We start from the raw sequence: 17,001 nt of genomic DNA, 5'->3' as shown, positions 1-17,001 counted from the left end.
TGACGTCTTATACCAAGACCTGTCTTGAGCGGGATAGCTTACTCTAAATAGGGTTATATTGCTCGTGACACAATAATAACCTGATGTCGCAAGCGCTTCAGGTGCGCGAATAGAACCATGATACATGTGGAAATGCTTGACACAAGATGGCCACAACACTCACAGTACGAAAAAAAAACCACGATTTCATCATGAGGCACTCCACATAAGCAGCAAGAAACAATACCACGGTTATGTAATGTGCACATATATAAACGTATATTTAGGCAGTATTGTACACCACTCTCAAGTATAAACGGATTTCTGAGGAGGTCTTTTACGAAACCTTCGTAAACATTGTAACAATTTCACGTAGGCTATAAACTGAGTTATCGCATTTGTCTTTTTGAGTTGCTCCAACAGATTCAATTGAGAAAACTGCGATATCTGTTTTTGTTGCAGGGTTGCGAGCTTAGGAGCTCTGTGCTTCATTTCTTTTAGACTGACAGACATGCGGCAATTTTTGCAAAGAATCAAAACTCTGCTTTCCACTATCTCTACAATGCAGCTTTCTGTTTTAAATTCAACGAATTTTCTTCAAATTTGTCTGGCAGCTGTTTAGTGAAAGTATTGGTTCGTCCAGGAGCTTAAAGACTTGCTATTGCACTGTAAAATATTAAAGACACTCAAGTAAATAAGGGTGTATATCGGTTTATAACTCACACCCTTACACCATTTTTGGGGTAAACGTGCGAGTTATACACGCATGTGCATCCTATTCATTTTAAGGGTGCAGATTATTTTATAGCGTAGGCGTTCAGCACGATGACGCAGAGTGCATAACTGTTGAAGACGCCTAAGGCTCGAAAACACAGGTTAATTCTGTAGGCGCGTACATTCGGCTACAAAACTTTAGAAGACGTGGAATTTGCCAAACAATTAGAATTTCCGCGAAGTTTGTCACAAAGCCTCGTGAAGTATACAAATATAGTGCAAGGAGAAATACGGTGAAAAGAAGATTTAAAAACACACACACATGTCACGACTTGTTCCTGTTTGCGCTACTCGAATACCTTAAGATGTCATACATCAATAAGCCTACATTTACAATTCTCGTAGGCATAGCCCGGAAGTCAAGATAGAGAGATAAACGGGATGGGAAAGGCAGGGATGTGAACCGGATAAAACTCAAAGTTTCGGTCTGTAGTATAATAGTCTTTGCGACTTACACTGTAATCCAATTGAATTACAAGCGCAATGCTTCGCCAGACCAGAAATTCACATTTTGTCGGGTAACTCGTGCCATGTAAAACTATGTGGTCGATTGTACCATGTCCTTGAAACATGAAGAGGAACTGCAGAGTATTTGTACGAGAACACGCTGGCCCGCGGAGGTGGATGCTTGTAAACTTGTAGTAGTCATCGATTACCTATTACCGCCACCCCCATCAAATTAGCTTTAGTCATATACAACAAAAAGAGCCACCATGGAAAGCAGGAAGGGAGGCCAGTATGCACACTTAGCAGAAGTTACGAGACTAGCCCGGCTTTCGAGACACTCCTCGCCAAGCTTGCATTAGGGTTTGCGTCGAAATGCATCGATGCTGCTGCTTGAGAACGAATAGCTCGAAGCTTGCGGGAGTCTGGTGGTGCCAGCTAGGTTAGCACCCCTCAGCACTGGCCAGCTACGATACCCCAACTGAAACATCTGTGCTGAAGTAATTAAATGATAATAAACATACACTAGTTATTTATTTACTGATTATTGATCGCCACACACATGCTACCAGCTATCACTGAAGGAAGTGACGTTATTATCTTCACTGCACTGTATTTAGAAATGTCGGGCATTCCCATTTGCAGAAAATTATACAGAGGTACGAAACGTGTATTGTGGCGTGATTCCCTCCCGAAACAATGGCGGCTTCATTGCACAAATTTAGTGTTCAATGTCATCCGACTAACAAGAGCTGACATATCCAAGCACGCTCAGAGCCGCATAACCAGCTATCGTTAGTTCAAAAAATAAAGAAGGAAAGGGGGAACAGTTAACTAGAAGCTGCAACGCTAAGTCTGAAGCTTAGTGCGATAAGTTCATGCTGAACAGTTGAATGCTGCATAAAAAAAAATAAGATTCGTCCTTGGCGCAGTGATTTCAATATCGGGCTTCTGTACAAGATATCCCATATTCGAATCCTGCCGTCGGACAACGTTCATGGTCTTTGTTTATTTATTTATAGCACATTAATTTGTTCAAAATGATGAGTTTACAAAGTTACGAAGCCGTTCGAAGCCAGAAGGATGATGCTTAGGCAAATCTATGTGCTGAGCATCGTTCCCACGCCGGCTGAACCGCCCCGATCGAATGCCGTGGACACTAGCGCCATGGTTCCCACTAGTAATTATTGCATAACAACGCTGAAGGGTTTGGGCTTTTGGTGGATGTCGGCCAGCACGTGGCGGCTTTCTGAAAAAATATCGCGTCGGAGGTTCGTGCGCCCGCAAGTAGTAGGTGGCGGTAAGCCCGCAGAAGCTATTCACCCATTGAAGCCTGTAGATGGCATTACGGCTTTTTCAGACGCGAAGCGCAAGGAGCAACCAAATGGCGCAGGAAATGACCCCGTATATCTTACGAAAGAATGCGACGCTATAAAACGATGAACAGGAAGAAAGTGTCACGACGTGGCGCGAACCGGTCTATGTTGAAGGCGAGTATACCGTGATTTCAGCACTATCGTCTGCACGGTAATCGGCATGTATCAAGTGCGACAAAAATTTTTTTTTATCATAATGTCCGTACTCGATAGACATTCCGCATGAATCTTTCGGTTATTAGTCACAGTGGTTTACAGGTTACCCGTGCTTCGTACGTACACGAGAATCGTGCATGTTTACCAAACACCAGCGGCGTCCTTCAAAATGGAGATACCCGAATTGCTAGCATCACATACACAAGCAGTCTCCCGCGTGGTGACAACGTAAAGCACAGTCTCTTTACGAAAGCAGCAGAAATTGCGGCAACAACAAAAATAAGCTGCGGTTCGCCTTCTGTCGATAGTCTGCACAACGCAAGCTTTTCATGTCCAATCATGTATAAAGTCCGCGGGCTGTAGAAGTGAAACTACGGCACTTGCCGCTGCGTCCTCGAGTTCGAGGTCCAGACCTTCCTTGAGCAGGTTGTCCTCGAAGATGCGCCGGTAGTTCTCGGCCCCCGAGTCGTCTCCCTTCTGGTAGGCGAGCACGAAGTCGATGCGGCGCTTCCCGTCCTGGAAGTACAGGCTGCGCAGCTCTTCGTCCTGGGCCCGACGCGGCGCCACCACCCCCACGTGGCGCGTCGGCGCGTTGGCCACCCCGTCCGCTGCGACCTCGGCTTCGGTAGCGTCTGTGCCCTCTGGGTTAGCGGCCGTCGCAGCGGCCGCAGTGCCGCCAACGCCGGGCTCGCCATTCTGCACGACAGCACTGGTTGGTAAAACTGACCGGTTCGGTCCCCAAGCGGTGGGATGCACCACCAGGCTCTTGTTCTTGTTTCGGCTATTGTCATACCCACCTTCACTCTTTTTGTTTAAGCACACAAGGAGTTATAGCATCAAACTAGGGAAATGTGACGCAGCGACACCACCGACAAGAGCATCTAAAACTTCAGACACACCAAAGCTATCGAGCGACAGCATGCGCGTCGACGAGCGCGCAAAATTCTGCATCGACACAGAAGGCCCGGCCTCACTCCCGCCACGAAAATGGGCAAAAGAGGCGACGGGAGCTAGTTGCTTTAAAAATTTGCATATCCAAAGCACAGACTGCAATGTATCTAACGTTAAACTTGAGGGAAGCCACCAATACCGAACTAAATGCGATGCGTAGAATCGTATTCGCTATAACCCCTATGCAACGCGTAACCTAATGCAATCTTTATGCACTGCATGGCTAACAACTTTATTTGCACGTAATGCTTGTGTTTTTTTTTTCACTGCACCGCTCACAAGCTACGCCGAAATGCAAGCACCAAAATGAGGCGATGCGCAGCGTGAGGCGTCGAGGCAGCGATGCGCTTGCGAGGACGAAGCTGATTTATGCTTCTTGCGGAGGGAATGCTGACGAGTGGTGTGTGCATAATAATGCGCATTTACCAGTACATTTAAGGATTCTACCGCCCTTGTGTCGCGGTGGCATGTACGCATTTTGGAGGATTCGCCAATAGCCGGGTACATTCCCAGTTGCGCATGTAGACTGGCTCAAGAATGGGGTAGCTCAAATATGAGAAAGAAGCCTAAAGAATTAAAAAAGTCGTCAAAGATCGTGTTCTATTCCGTTAAGAGGTCTGTGTTATTTAGAGGTACCGAGAGACGACATTATATGTACAGGTTTTATGTCATGACATATTGTCTGATTACCCAGAATAGAGAGGGGTGCCCATGCACTATATATGCTTTGTCGGTCAACACGTTCGGTGCTGCGAGAAACGTTTCTACTTAGCGGCACCGAGTCACCCCTCTCCACCCACGATAGAGAAGGTAAGCAAACAGACCGTGAAATATTCGCTTTAGAAACCACGTATCATTACTGTCCTTATCGTGCGTCCTCTTGCATTATTACTGTCGTGAGTCCACGAGATACGGAAACTGCATGTACACAGAAACCCCATAACACGGCTGGATGAAACGTCCGACATAGCGGCGATGATTAGTGTAAACCTTTTACGCGTTTAAGCACTTCAGTACAACGTGGCGGAGTGGAGCATTCTTTTAGAGTGGAAGCTACGTGATCGTTTTTTGCCGATGCAAGTTTGACAAACCGGTAGCAGCGTTCAATGTGTTGCGTCTTACACATGCGCATGCAATAGCGTCTGTGATTAATATGCAAAAATATTGCTAGACAAAACTTTCCCAAAACGGAAACTATTTTTCTCGAGCGCTTATGTAGAAGCTTCCCGAAAAAAACAGAATGAGAAACAGACTCGAATAATTACTTAAACAGGTAATTATGTAATTGTATAAACTAATTATATTCGTAGTAAAATTACTTGACACGTATCAAGTCCTTTAAGTGCGATTTGTGGAGCACCAATAGCTGTTGTCAGGGTAAACATAGACAGGGTAAACATGGAACAAACGGCACTAAAATGTATGACGCCAGCACAAACCACACACTCATTTTACAAATGGAGGAATTTACCCTTTGAAGAGCTCAATGATATGCAAAAGCCGAAGCGGGCGAAGCATATTACCTTTTGTGGAAGAGTATCACTTACGCCACGTTTTCTAACAAGCGCACCGTGGCACGCGATTCCAATAACACGCACCTTCGCATTAGGCGCCCACAGCATAGGGCGCAACGAAAACGACCACGTGAATCGAGCTTGTGCCATGTCGCTGCGAGCCACGCTACATATTTTTGGACATCTAAAGGGGCGCGTCAATTAACCTAGCTGCAGTTTGGTTAGAGCGGCGAATTAAAGCGTATGCCCTGCTCCAGCGTCTGTAGCCATGGAAGCTTGCCTTTCAAAACAAACAAGAAGAAGGAAAGAAGGAAAGTGGGAAGCAGCAATTGCAAAGCGTACATACGACTCCAAACCATGCCACGTAGCCCAACAGAGATGCCGTGCCTTTCCCGGCGTCAATCTATACATGCCGGCCCTTGTGTGCGTCGCTGAAGACGAAACCTCGAAAATCGATTTCGAGGCCCAGGTTTAGCGTGTCGGCGACCCATTTGTCTCATCGTCTCGCAGCGGGATAGGGGAGGGGTACGGAGACGTGGTCGAAGGCTCGAATGGTGCACGTGGGACAACCACGCGGGGCCCGCTGCCTTTTCAGGCGAGCCGTGCTATTATCTGCAGTTTTCTATTTATACCTGCATCTTTTTCTATTAGCATTCCAGTGTGCCCGCCTTCTGCACGCCATTCAGCTGTGCGAGGTGTCGTAACTTGTTCCGTCGCACCAACCGCGTCGGATCGTCGGGAAGAATATACAGGCGCGTAGAATTTCAATGCGGAGGCGGGAAGAAATTGCGTAAGTATAGTAACCACGTGGCAGTATCTGCGTTTTCGTGAGAACACCTCGCTAATGCATTACGATGAAGAAACGCCCCGAGTAGTACACGCGTGTTGCATTATTATTATTGTTATTTTGTTCTGGCATGTAAATGTCGGAGCGTAGCTCCGTACCAGCAGCAGCAGCTCGGAGATGGTGGCGTGTGAAATTCCTCACGACGGGTATACGTGGCCTTTCCTTGATTGCTTGCGTGACATGCTAAGTCGCATCTATAGCGATGCATGCATATCGATAGGCGGCCCACGGCCGAGTCCACGTAAGCCAGTCTGCAGGCAGAGTTCGCTTTCGTGCCAGAGCTCCTTTCACTTCGTCAATGCCAAATGACAGCGAGAAAGCTACGCGGTTAGTATGTGTGTCGTTCCGAGTTTGCGTAAAGGCCGAGTTGCGCGACAACTCGCATATAAGCAAGATTGCAATCTATCGCGGTTGTCACTTGAAAAGGTGCGCAGGCGTTCAATATTGAACTGAATAGTTAATTCGTTATTCACGCGATTGAAGAAAGCACGCGATTGAAGAAAATTCACACGCGATTGAACAAAAGTTCAGGTTTGCGCGACCAGCGCAGTCCCGGCATCCACTGCTCGTTTTCGAAAGCCCCCTCGCCTTCTGCTTCCTCTAGCCGTGTTCCCTGATTCGGTCTGTTGAACCATTTGCCGTCGACGCAACGCTTTCTCAGGACGGAGCCATGGCGCGTTGTGGTGAACGCCGCTAAACCAGATGCCCCTCTCTGGAGCTTAGAAATCAGAAACTGAAACCATAACCTTTCTCTAGCTCCCACGTGATCAAGGCTGGTCGCCAAGGGCGCTTTAGGAGTCGAGAAATATTTTCGGAAGCGTTGTGACGACGTTCGCGCGATCGCTAACGTAAATGAGCGTTACAGTCGTCTTGAGACGCGAGCTTTCGTGAGCAAATGAAAGCTGAAAAGGTTCAAAACTTGTTTCAGTTTCAGTTTCAGTTTATTATTCTTTAAATACAATGAATTGGTAAGATACAATATACAGACGAGGGTCCCAAAGTCAAGGACTGCAACGGGACCCTCGGTTAATAATAACAATGTAGAGATGCATACAATGTAGAGATGTATACAATGTAGAGATGTACACAATGTAGCATTTAGCATTTAGCACAGTGTAGCATCTTATGCGCGAGTATGTAAGCGTTTTACGACAGCGTTGAGGCTTCGCCTGGTTAGTCAACATCCATTGATTGTGGAACGAATGCCATGTGTGATTGTGGAACGAATGCCATCTCATCGCACTCGTCATCCGCTTCAAGTTTCCCGACCTCGTGCCCGAACTACCACTTTTGCCGCATCATTTTTCTCCCGTACTGCAGCAGACTGGAACGACCTACCCAACGACATCGCAGCCATCACGTGCTCATCCAACTTTGCCGATAATGTTACCAATCATGTTTCATTGTGTTAACACTCGCTAACCAAAATATATGTACCCACCCCTTATGTAATACCCCACGTGGGTCTTTAAGGTAATAAAATGAAATGAAATGAAATGTGTATTGAGATCCTCGTTCATTCTTCACCATTGCGTCCATTAAAATTACGAGTTCGCGAGCTTGTACAACTCAATGAGTGTCCCGATCATTTCAAGGCGCGAGCTACACGAACCCAGAAAAACCTATGCTGCGTGAAGTCATGCTAATCCAAGCTAGTGACATAGCGAGTAACTTGCGTGTTATCACAATCTAGGCCTTCGTGCGCAATAATGAGAACCATTTTCAAGAAGACAGCCGAGATAGCACCTAAACTAAGTTGCAAAAGTGAGATGAAGGACAGGGAAATTGTACTACCCAATTTGTTTCCCGTGAAGTGGGCGAACAGGTTAGTAACAGCTACGCAATCGGCCTGAAGCGGTTAGGCCGGGTGCCGCTATTTCGAACGATGACGTAATTTCTGCAGGATACATGCACAAAAAACGATTATGCGGTGCAAAAAAGAAACAGAGGCTTCCACAAATGAAGACGATAAGGACTAGAGAAAGGTTTTTTTTTTTTTTTTGCTTTTCGAAAGCAAATTACTAGTGCTGTCTGCAAATATTTACTTCAAACGGATTCGAAGCGACTAAGACCATTTTCCTGTTCGCGAACCGTTTAGAAAAAGTATGACTACTCCATACGCAATTCAAATCCCATAACAGTTGAATGCACTATATAAATAAATAATACACACGGCTGAGAATGCGAGTCCCGTGCACTGTCGTTCCACAACAACCGCGGAACAGCGACCCACAAACCTGACTTAGATCAATGACATTAGTTTTGTGCAACGTGTACAACTGATGGGGCAGTAAGTATGCGACAGATGGGTAAACATATGTACAGTGCATGCTCTAGCGGCGAACAAAGAACTCAGAGATAAGAACCGGTACATTCTCCTACCAAAACTGGGCAGGTCGAAAGAAATTCACCGACGATTACGATGCTTCTTAACGCGAAGTTAGAGCGCAGCTACATAAGTGTTTCACGGCGAAGCTGTTTACCTCTATACCCCGTATGCGTTCCCCGCATGTGTTTCCATGGAGATGGGGGTGCCCTGGACGAATTGCGTCCGTATCATGGACACGAATGCGCACGCAGCCGACCATTTAGGGGAGAGGGGGAAACAGTACGGCGACGGCGCCTGTGCACGTGGCCTGCGCTTCTGTAGTTACAGCAGGCCTACTCATTCCTAATCGGAATGGCGGACAGTCCCAACTGCAGCGCGTGTGGTGTCGGAGAAACGACCAAACGTCTCCCTTGTGACTGCCCCACATACGAAGGTTAGGTGAGTGCCCTTTTCGGACAGCTTTGAAGCAATTAGACGACAGGACGTTCACAGAGCAGACGATCTTGGGCCCGTGCCCTCGTGCGTCTGCTATGTGCAAGGCCAGAGAGGCGCTGGTGCGTTTCTTGAAATGCACCAGCCTGTATGACCGTCTGCGAGTGACTCAGCGATGAGCGCTTGTGCATGTAACCACGGCCGCTGAATAAAAAAAGCAAAAACAACAACAACAAAAAAAAAAGAAAGCCGTGGCCTGCCGCGTGCTTCGGAAACGCTGCCAACCGGCCCAGCGCTACCAGTCGGGGACTGTTCTCTGGGGTCGGCATAGAACATCCGTGAGGAACGCTATTCGAACGCCGTCGCCCTTGGAAACGGGCGCGTCCCGTCCCCGAGAGCTTGCGCCGTTCGGCCCAACCAAGCGGCCGAGAGTGCAACTACGGCTGAGACATTCGCTCCCACTGCAGCCGCCCCCCCCCCCCCCCCCCCCTCCCCCTGACGTGGCAAACCGCATCTCTTTTTTCCAACGGCCGTGGTGTAACAGTGCAAACTGTGAACTTATTTCTTCCTCCTCCTCTTTCAACCCTCTTTTCCCTATCCCCAAGGCAGCGTAGCCTACCGGGCTTAGCCTGGTTAACCTCCCTGCCTTTCCCTTCTGACTTGTCTTTCTCGCTCGATTTCGGCTTTCCATCCCATTAAACAGATGGCTAACTGTGTTTCTGCATGTTGTAAACTGAGTGACTGACAGCATTAAGTCCACCGAACATGTGCGAAAATTGTCGGCATGTACAGCTTCATTCACCATTGACGCTAAACAATGTAAGTTCACTTGATTGCACTGTATTTTCGCCAGTTGAGACCTCTCGGTCGCCTGGCGACCCAATAAAGATATCTGTAGTCATGTTAGAGTACCGTACACTGGAATAGTTCCCCGACAGCGGTAACAAAACGTCCAAAAGCAGCGAGCGAGCAGCGAGACCAGCCCTAGAAACCGCTACCGCAGCGGCCATAGTACTCATAAGGTAATGATGATGGTATAAGTTTTAATTTTGATTGCGACATCTTTTGGTCACACACTTTAGTTCACGACACCACCGCTACTCTTACTTCCGTTGCACTGTGGAAGGCACAGTTTCCTTTCTCTAATTTTATATAGGTGTTCTGTCATCCGCGTCGGAGGTGCCAGCGCGGCTGCAGGAGTGGTTGCAGCGGATGCACGGGACGGTGACCGCGGCGGAGCTTGTATCAGCGTAGCGTGGTGCCGTATGAAAAAAAAAAAATGTAGTTTTCATATTGTATGCAGCCCATGTATGCAGCCTGAACAACTTTGCTGGTAATCTGTCCCCATATGAATGTTGCGGCCCGCTCCCATTTTTTTTTTCATTTCGCGATATAATGGCCAGCACGGACAATCTGTCTCGTGCGGCACGTTGCAAACGGAGCCGAGTATGGCGCGACGACTCTCGCTAATAGGGAGATCGTGAGAGGCCGTGCTTGGGTGACACGTGGGCGCGATTTATAGCAGCCGCCGCAGACAAACCTCCGCTCATGCAACGCTTTGTTTCCATATATTTTATCGGTGGCGTCATCGGTGAACAGACGACGTGCGCTACTCTCGCGTCATTTCGTAGCCATCGTCGCCGCAGAGCCCGTCTTGCACGGCACTACGCTTTTCTTCTCACGCCTTTCGCCATAACCTCGCCCTCCGCTTTCCGCTTCGTGGTTCCACTGCACCCTTCTCCTCCGCTTTCCTCCTCGCATTCTCTTCACTATCGCCGTTTTTATTCCCCGCTGGGCTCCGCGTTCGCCCTTTGATTCTACGCTGTGCTCGTTCGCTAGGTTACGCCGAGGGACGCCGCCGCCGCCGACATTCGTCGCAGGAATGGACGTATATGAGCTGCGCTCTTGAACTTCACGCGCCCGTCATAGACCGACTCGAAGAGACAGGACCCTTGCCAAAAAATTACTCTTCACCGAGAAAAGGAGAGCTCCTCCAACAGAACAGATAAACACTCGGAACAAAGTCGCTATAGGATGGGGAATAGAGCAACCGACTGGGCAACCGACTCGCAGGCTTTACGCCATAGAAAAAATGCACCGGCAACAAGGAGAAGGTGCGCGAAGGGGCCCCACAAGGAATGGTCAGTAGAAAAGAAACAATTTATTACAAAGTCGCGATATCAGGCATGCATGGCCCCACAATACCCCAGCAACAACACATCACCTTAGAACATGTTCATTCCCCTCCTGAAGGGGACAGTTAGGACACGACGTTGACTAGACCTTACCCGAAAGCCCACAGTAGTGGAAGGTGGGAAGAACGCCCTGCGAATGCGACACATAAATTCTTAGAGACGGCGAGGTAGAAAGATGTTATCGCTACCCATGATAAAGCATGATAAATACGTGCACGCGCAAGCAGTAGGAGAAGTAAGGCCGCTGTCGTGTCAACAACAAAACTGCTAAGCACGTTCACTCCTTGACAGGTCAATTGGACATGACATTAAATGTAGCAGCTGTCGTAAATTTCTGGCACCCTCAAAACCTTTAACACGCCGTGTAGAGCCTGTAATGACATCGCACAGGTACCACTACGCTGCTCGTAAAAGCCACGCCTGTAAAATTTCAGAACGTGCAGCTTTGAACACTGATATTGTTTTACACTTTTACTATTTAATAGTCTGAGCAGATTTAAGATAAAAGGCATGCACTGCGAATGTTCTGTTTTATGACATTTGTTCGTGGGCTGCAATTCTGGGAATTCTCAGGAATAATTTGGTCAAGAATGTAAGACCTGCCATGAGCAACTTTCGTGATTGCATAGCACAGCAATTTAGGCCGCACATACGCAAACAGTTTTTACAACTGCGCAAACAAACGATCACAGAGAGAGACAACAAGGAAAGGCGCATTCCTTGTTTGCTCTCTCGTTGCGCCAGCAGAAGTGATAAACGCCAACAGTTGGCGACCGCCAGAAAGTCGTATGAGGTAGAAAAAAAGGATACTTATCTATATCTACATCTCCGAAAAATAAAAAAGAACGAGAATGTTGAAAGGAGCGGTCTCCCAACAAGAGAGCGAAAAGCTTGAGAAATGAGGCATGAATGCGCTTGCGACAATTCAGCAGTCAGGTACGTAGGAACGACGACACAGCGTTTTTGATCAAGCGTATAATACGCCAATTTAGCAATAAACGAAAACCCGGCAAATGACGCGGCGGTGTGGGGGTCGAAAGGGAAGCCGGCTCCACGAGAGAAAGCTCGGTTGTGCTGCTGGGATACTGGCCAGGTGGCGACCCTAAATATTCCGCATCTCTAATTGCCATGCCAGAAAGATGTCCGAAAGATACACGTGGGCAGTATGGCTTTACTGATCGCTTTATTGATTGAGGGTTCATTAAAGCATCCTCTTTATGAAAGTTTATTGTCCCCGCGGTGTATGAAGAAACAACCTATAAGTGTTAGCTTGCTTGAACGACCGTTAACATCCATTTAAAGCAATTCATAAAGGCAGGTTCTGATTTCGCATGCTTATTCTCAAAGACATGGAATATAAACCTGTTATAGGGCACCTAAAGCATCATTAAACAGGATGTGAAGCCATTCTGTAGCCCACTAAATCATTTTTTGAATTACACAAAAGCAAATGAAACATTACACAGTGCGATGCACTCCACCCTCCCCCCCCCCCCCCCCCTCCCGGGCTAGCACACTGCACTGAACGCAAAACATTGAACGATGTGATGGCCCTACCCACCGCCCCCTCGAACACTATCGATAACATGTATCAGGAAACCGTCTACCAACAACTTGAAGATAACACAACATGGGATGATTGTTTGCATGGCGACTAGTCCTCACTGCAGCAATTACGGAGAAAGTGCCATTAATAATTCCGTCTCTTCCTCTCACGCATGTGCATAGCGCATCCGGCCGCTATATATACGACGTATTTTTGCTGCATGTTTCATCACTCTCCGAGAGGCTCGGTATGTGTCTCTAGACACGGTCGATACAAACCTCGACATTCGTCAGCAGTTCAACGAGAGGTTATCAGGGTAAAGGCGACTGCGATCATCGACCGACATTGTCGAATGCAGCAGCAGGCTAGACTCGATGTCTGGCAACTGACGATAGCATTCGTGCTAGCTGCAGAAAGACGCCTAAAGGTCAGCGGCCATTCGACGTATATAGGGCCTTCTCTCCACAAAAAAATGTTTGCAGATTAAGGAGCACATATTAGAATCTATGCAAAGCGAAGGTATAATGAAGCGGTCAAAAAATGTTATATAACTAAATGCAGTGTGTAAAACCTTGCTTATTCTGAGTATATGCAACTTGTAATCGCATACAATGCTTTGAAGAAGACCTCCAAATTGTTCAGCCTTGTGCTCCGGTCAGCTACGAGAAACATTGAAGGCAGAACGTATAATTATGTCATCATTCGTTTTTCAACAAGAAAGTCGTTTGCAACTAGAAAGTCATTTTAGCGTGTGAACCTTCATGTTCCTGTTGTGCATGTAGCTCTTGCTAAGAAAATTTTGCTGGACGTTTGCATTACAGGGTGTGGTAGCGTTTTGGACTAGTAGCCTCTTTAGAAGCAGCAAGCCGATTAATTGAGAAGACTACCTTAATAGGGATCTCCGCAGAGACGAAAGGCCCGGCTTCACGATGGAGAAACGTTGAGGGCAAAATGTCTCCCTTTAGCATACAGTGACGCAAAGCTGTTAGATCCCAAATAATTTAGGAGTCATCTCCCTTCATCGACAATGTTCATCTAAACAGAACGAAGATAGTGAAACTTGCAAAGAGTGCATTTTGAGACTTCCGATCAGGCCAAATCATGCCTACGCGCATCATCTTGGACTTCACGAGTCGCCCTGTGAACAGAATCTTTTGGAATTAAGAAATGTTTTCGATGTCAACGACACTGTCATACTACGAGATTTTGCTGAGAACCACAGTGCTGGAAAGTATGACCGCGCCTTCACGGCCAAACACTGCATGCCACGTGGGCCACCTCACTGCGCAGACGGGTGGTACATGTCATTGTTCGAGAAGCACCCACAGAGTAGTAACGGAGAACAGGAACTGAGATATACAGCATGAAAAGAGACAAGCGTCGTAGGCCTGGTCCAAATTCCGACGTAGTGCACGTCACCAGACAGAAATATTTTTCTCGTCGATGTCAACGCTATGAGCCAACATGAACAAAACAGCGACGCAGCTGCTCTGAAAGGCGCATTCACGTTCACTTCCTGATCGGTCTCCTGATTATACTCGTGTCTCAGGCGAAGACAGAAGAACCGCCCATTGCCGCACCAGGAAGACGATTTAGTCAGCTAACAGTACTTGAAAACTTATACAAAATGTCCTCTCGAAAGCACAGCGAATGAGCACATTGTGAAGATCATTATGTGGCCGTTATTTGCAATAATAAAGACGATAACTATAATTAACTTGGCAGTGGTCGCTGCAGGAAGAAATGAATGACCGTTTTAGTATGCTACAGTTATTCCAATGGAATGCTAATAGTTTGTCAGGAAAGTTAGGGGTCTTTTGCAGGTTGTTTATTGAAAGAAATGGTCAACCTGAAATTTGGGAATGGGCTGCGTTAGGCTTAGTGGTAGGCCAGCTTGAATTTTGGGAGTGGTCTAACTTAATTTGGAGTGGGCCACCTCCAATTTGGGGGCGGGCCAACTATTTGGGTGTATGCTTACGCATACTTCGACAACTTCTGAGGAGTGTCTGCATTCTTTTTCAGCCAACTAAGCGCAAGAACTTAGAGAGCTTTGACTATGCGGATGCCTTCAGAACACTTCATTTGAGCATAGAAAACAGCAGCCCGATGCTTCCCATGCAAGGGCACACAAACATAGACTGTGAGCGTCAGCGAACTCTGAAGCAGTTCCAGTGCGTTGAAGAAGTAATCATAAGAATCAAATTCATGATAATGAGCAGTCACACGAAGCGGGTTCTATGAGAAATGGAAATCCGAAAAAAGAGAATATCAAAAGAATGCAGAATCTCCACAGCTGTGCAAGTATACGTAATCATCCCCCAAATTTCAAGTTGCCCCCTGAAATTTGGGTTGGCTCACTCGCAAGCTTTAAATTGGCCTCACTACAAATTTATAGTTGGCCACCTCCAAAATTCAAGTTGGTCCACCCCAGCTTTGATTTCGTCCAGCCTCACATTTCACCTTGGCCCAGCCCCAAATTTAACTCGGCCAACCCCATGTTTAACTTGGCTTACCCCCACATATCAAGTTAGCCCACCCCCGAATTTAACACGGCCCACCCTTGATTTCAAGTTGGTCTACCCCTAACTTTCAAGTTGTCCATTGAGAATTGACACTATATTGTGTTACCTATTTCGGGCATGAATGATTTATGAAAAGCGCGTAGACATACACTACTGTTGTACCTTGCGCATACTTTCTAGTGACAAGAATAAAAAATATAATGTGGACAGATTCCTCACATCTGTACATGCCGCGTTGACGTTGTAAAAGAAAGGGCGAGACTTTCCATTTGTAATTCTACATACTTAGAAGTTTGCTCATACTGATCTCGAGAACGTATTCGAGGAACCAAATGCGTGAATAGATGTCCGCACTGTACACTCCATAAAACTGCAAATATTCAAGAATATATCTGCAGCAACTGACGGGGTGCACTGCCGATCGCACAAAAGAAACAGAGAGAAGTAATGAGAAGGCTTTACAGTATTCACGCAAATAAGGAAAAAGCACGTAGCGACAACACTTGTGAAGTTAACACACAATTTATCATCACGTCAGAATGGCCGTATTCGCAACCATTCTTTTCGTCTACATTTGCACTTATTCGTTCTTGCATGTTTGCGTTTGTGTTTCTGTGAATTGTATTGCGAGCGGGCGGTAACAGGGAAGTCAATTGCTTCCACGTGCGAACTGTACAACCCATGTCTGATTGATCGCAGACGGCCTTGCTGTTGCTTAAATGAGGCATAGCATTCATGACTTGCTAGCGTATGGGTTTACAGCGTTCCCGGTAAGTGAAGGGGCACGTTCCGCGCCTTCTTTCTTCTCATTAGCTTCGGTATCAGCGCTGTCCAAACCTGAAGAAAGGTCAAAGACACCTAGGCGCTGCCAAGGTCGCCTGTTTTACGCATGGATCAGAACCATATCGTTCTGGCGGCCCGTCTCACCACTCTTAGTATTTCACTGCGCGCGAAAGTTCAGGTATAATTGCAAACGAAGGCCAGAGGCACGAAAATCAGCGGACGGATTTATCTCGGTGTAAAACCTTTTTTCTTTTTTTTTCCCCACACGTTATAAGTGCTGTTCAAGCTTGCCGAAAATATATCGTGCACCTAGGCGCGATCCCGACCGCATGCGTACGTGAGATTCTGGAACAACGATGTTACGACCATTGAGAATTGACACTATTGACACACACTGGCGGATAAACCGAGGGATCTGTTAGCCTTGTAAGGCCCTCTGGGCTGGGCTTCTCCGCGATAAGGTGGCCTCACCGCCTACAGGATTATCTGACTGAGCTATCTAGAATGCTCGGCCGCCATATAAATTTGAATCCTCGTATGAAAAAAATAGTTTTTTTTCTTTTTCTCTTTTTTTTATTTGAGGATGGTAAGCTCGAATTTCGCCTCTTCCAGTGCACTACATCTCCAGGCTTGGAGCGGCGCCTGACACCGGCAAAAGGTGCCGAGAACCAGTGGGGCTATACTAATCCCGGCACAACCAAATTAGGATGGCCCACTAAGCTCCAAGAAAACACTCCCTCATCAGAACAGGAATTGGCCTCCCTGGTGCAGTATTCGGCCACTACCTCCCAAATGACTCATTCGATCAACCAATGGCCCTCAGTCCCCAGCAGCTGAGGAACGCCTGACCAAGGCGGCGGTCAGACCTGTGGGGCCGCAGAGAGTGCTAAGAATCTCTAGATCCGGACAGGCCGCCAATGGAAGCTGACCCTTGCAACGTTTAACACCCGAACCCTCTCGAGTGGGGCTAGCTTAGCAGGACTCTTTGAGGAACTATCAGACATTGTTTGGGATATCATCGGCCTTAGTGAGATTAGAAGAACTGGTGAGGCTTATACATTGCTGAATAACGGCCATGCCCTCTGCTATAGAGGTCTACCACATAAGAAGAGGAGATAAAAGGAGATGCTGGTAGAATTCGCGGAAAGTAATA

The 17,001-nt window shown here is 47.1% G+C and overlaps 1 protein-coding gene across 2 annotated transcripts in view; it reads right to left on the bottom strand.

Annotated features, from left to right (window-relative positions):
* Positions 1-17,001, bottom strand: part of LOC126543442 (anoctamin-4-like) — an 87,915-nt gene that overhangs the window by 58,017 nt on the left and 12,897 nt on the right. For both annotated transcript variants that reach the window (XM_072284865.1, XM_072284866.1), the window contains exon 2: positions 3,114-3,425. In XM_072284865.1, the coding sequence (XP_072140966.1) occupies positions 3,114-3,425 (312 nt within the window). The remainder of the gene's footprint in view (positions 1-3,113; positions 3,426-17,001) is intronic.

This window comes from Dermacentor andersoni, chromosome 10, assembly GCF_023375885.2.
Source record: "Dermacentor andersoni chromosome 10, qqDerAnde1_hic_scaffold, whole genome shotgun sequence".
Classification (NCBI taxonomy): Eukaryota; Metazoa; Arthropoda; class Arachnida; order Ixodida; family Ixodidae; genus Dermacentor; species Dermacentor andersoni.
Note: the sequence above shows the minus strand (reverse complement) of the source record. Positions and strands in the feature narration are given on the sequence as shown.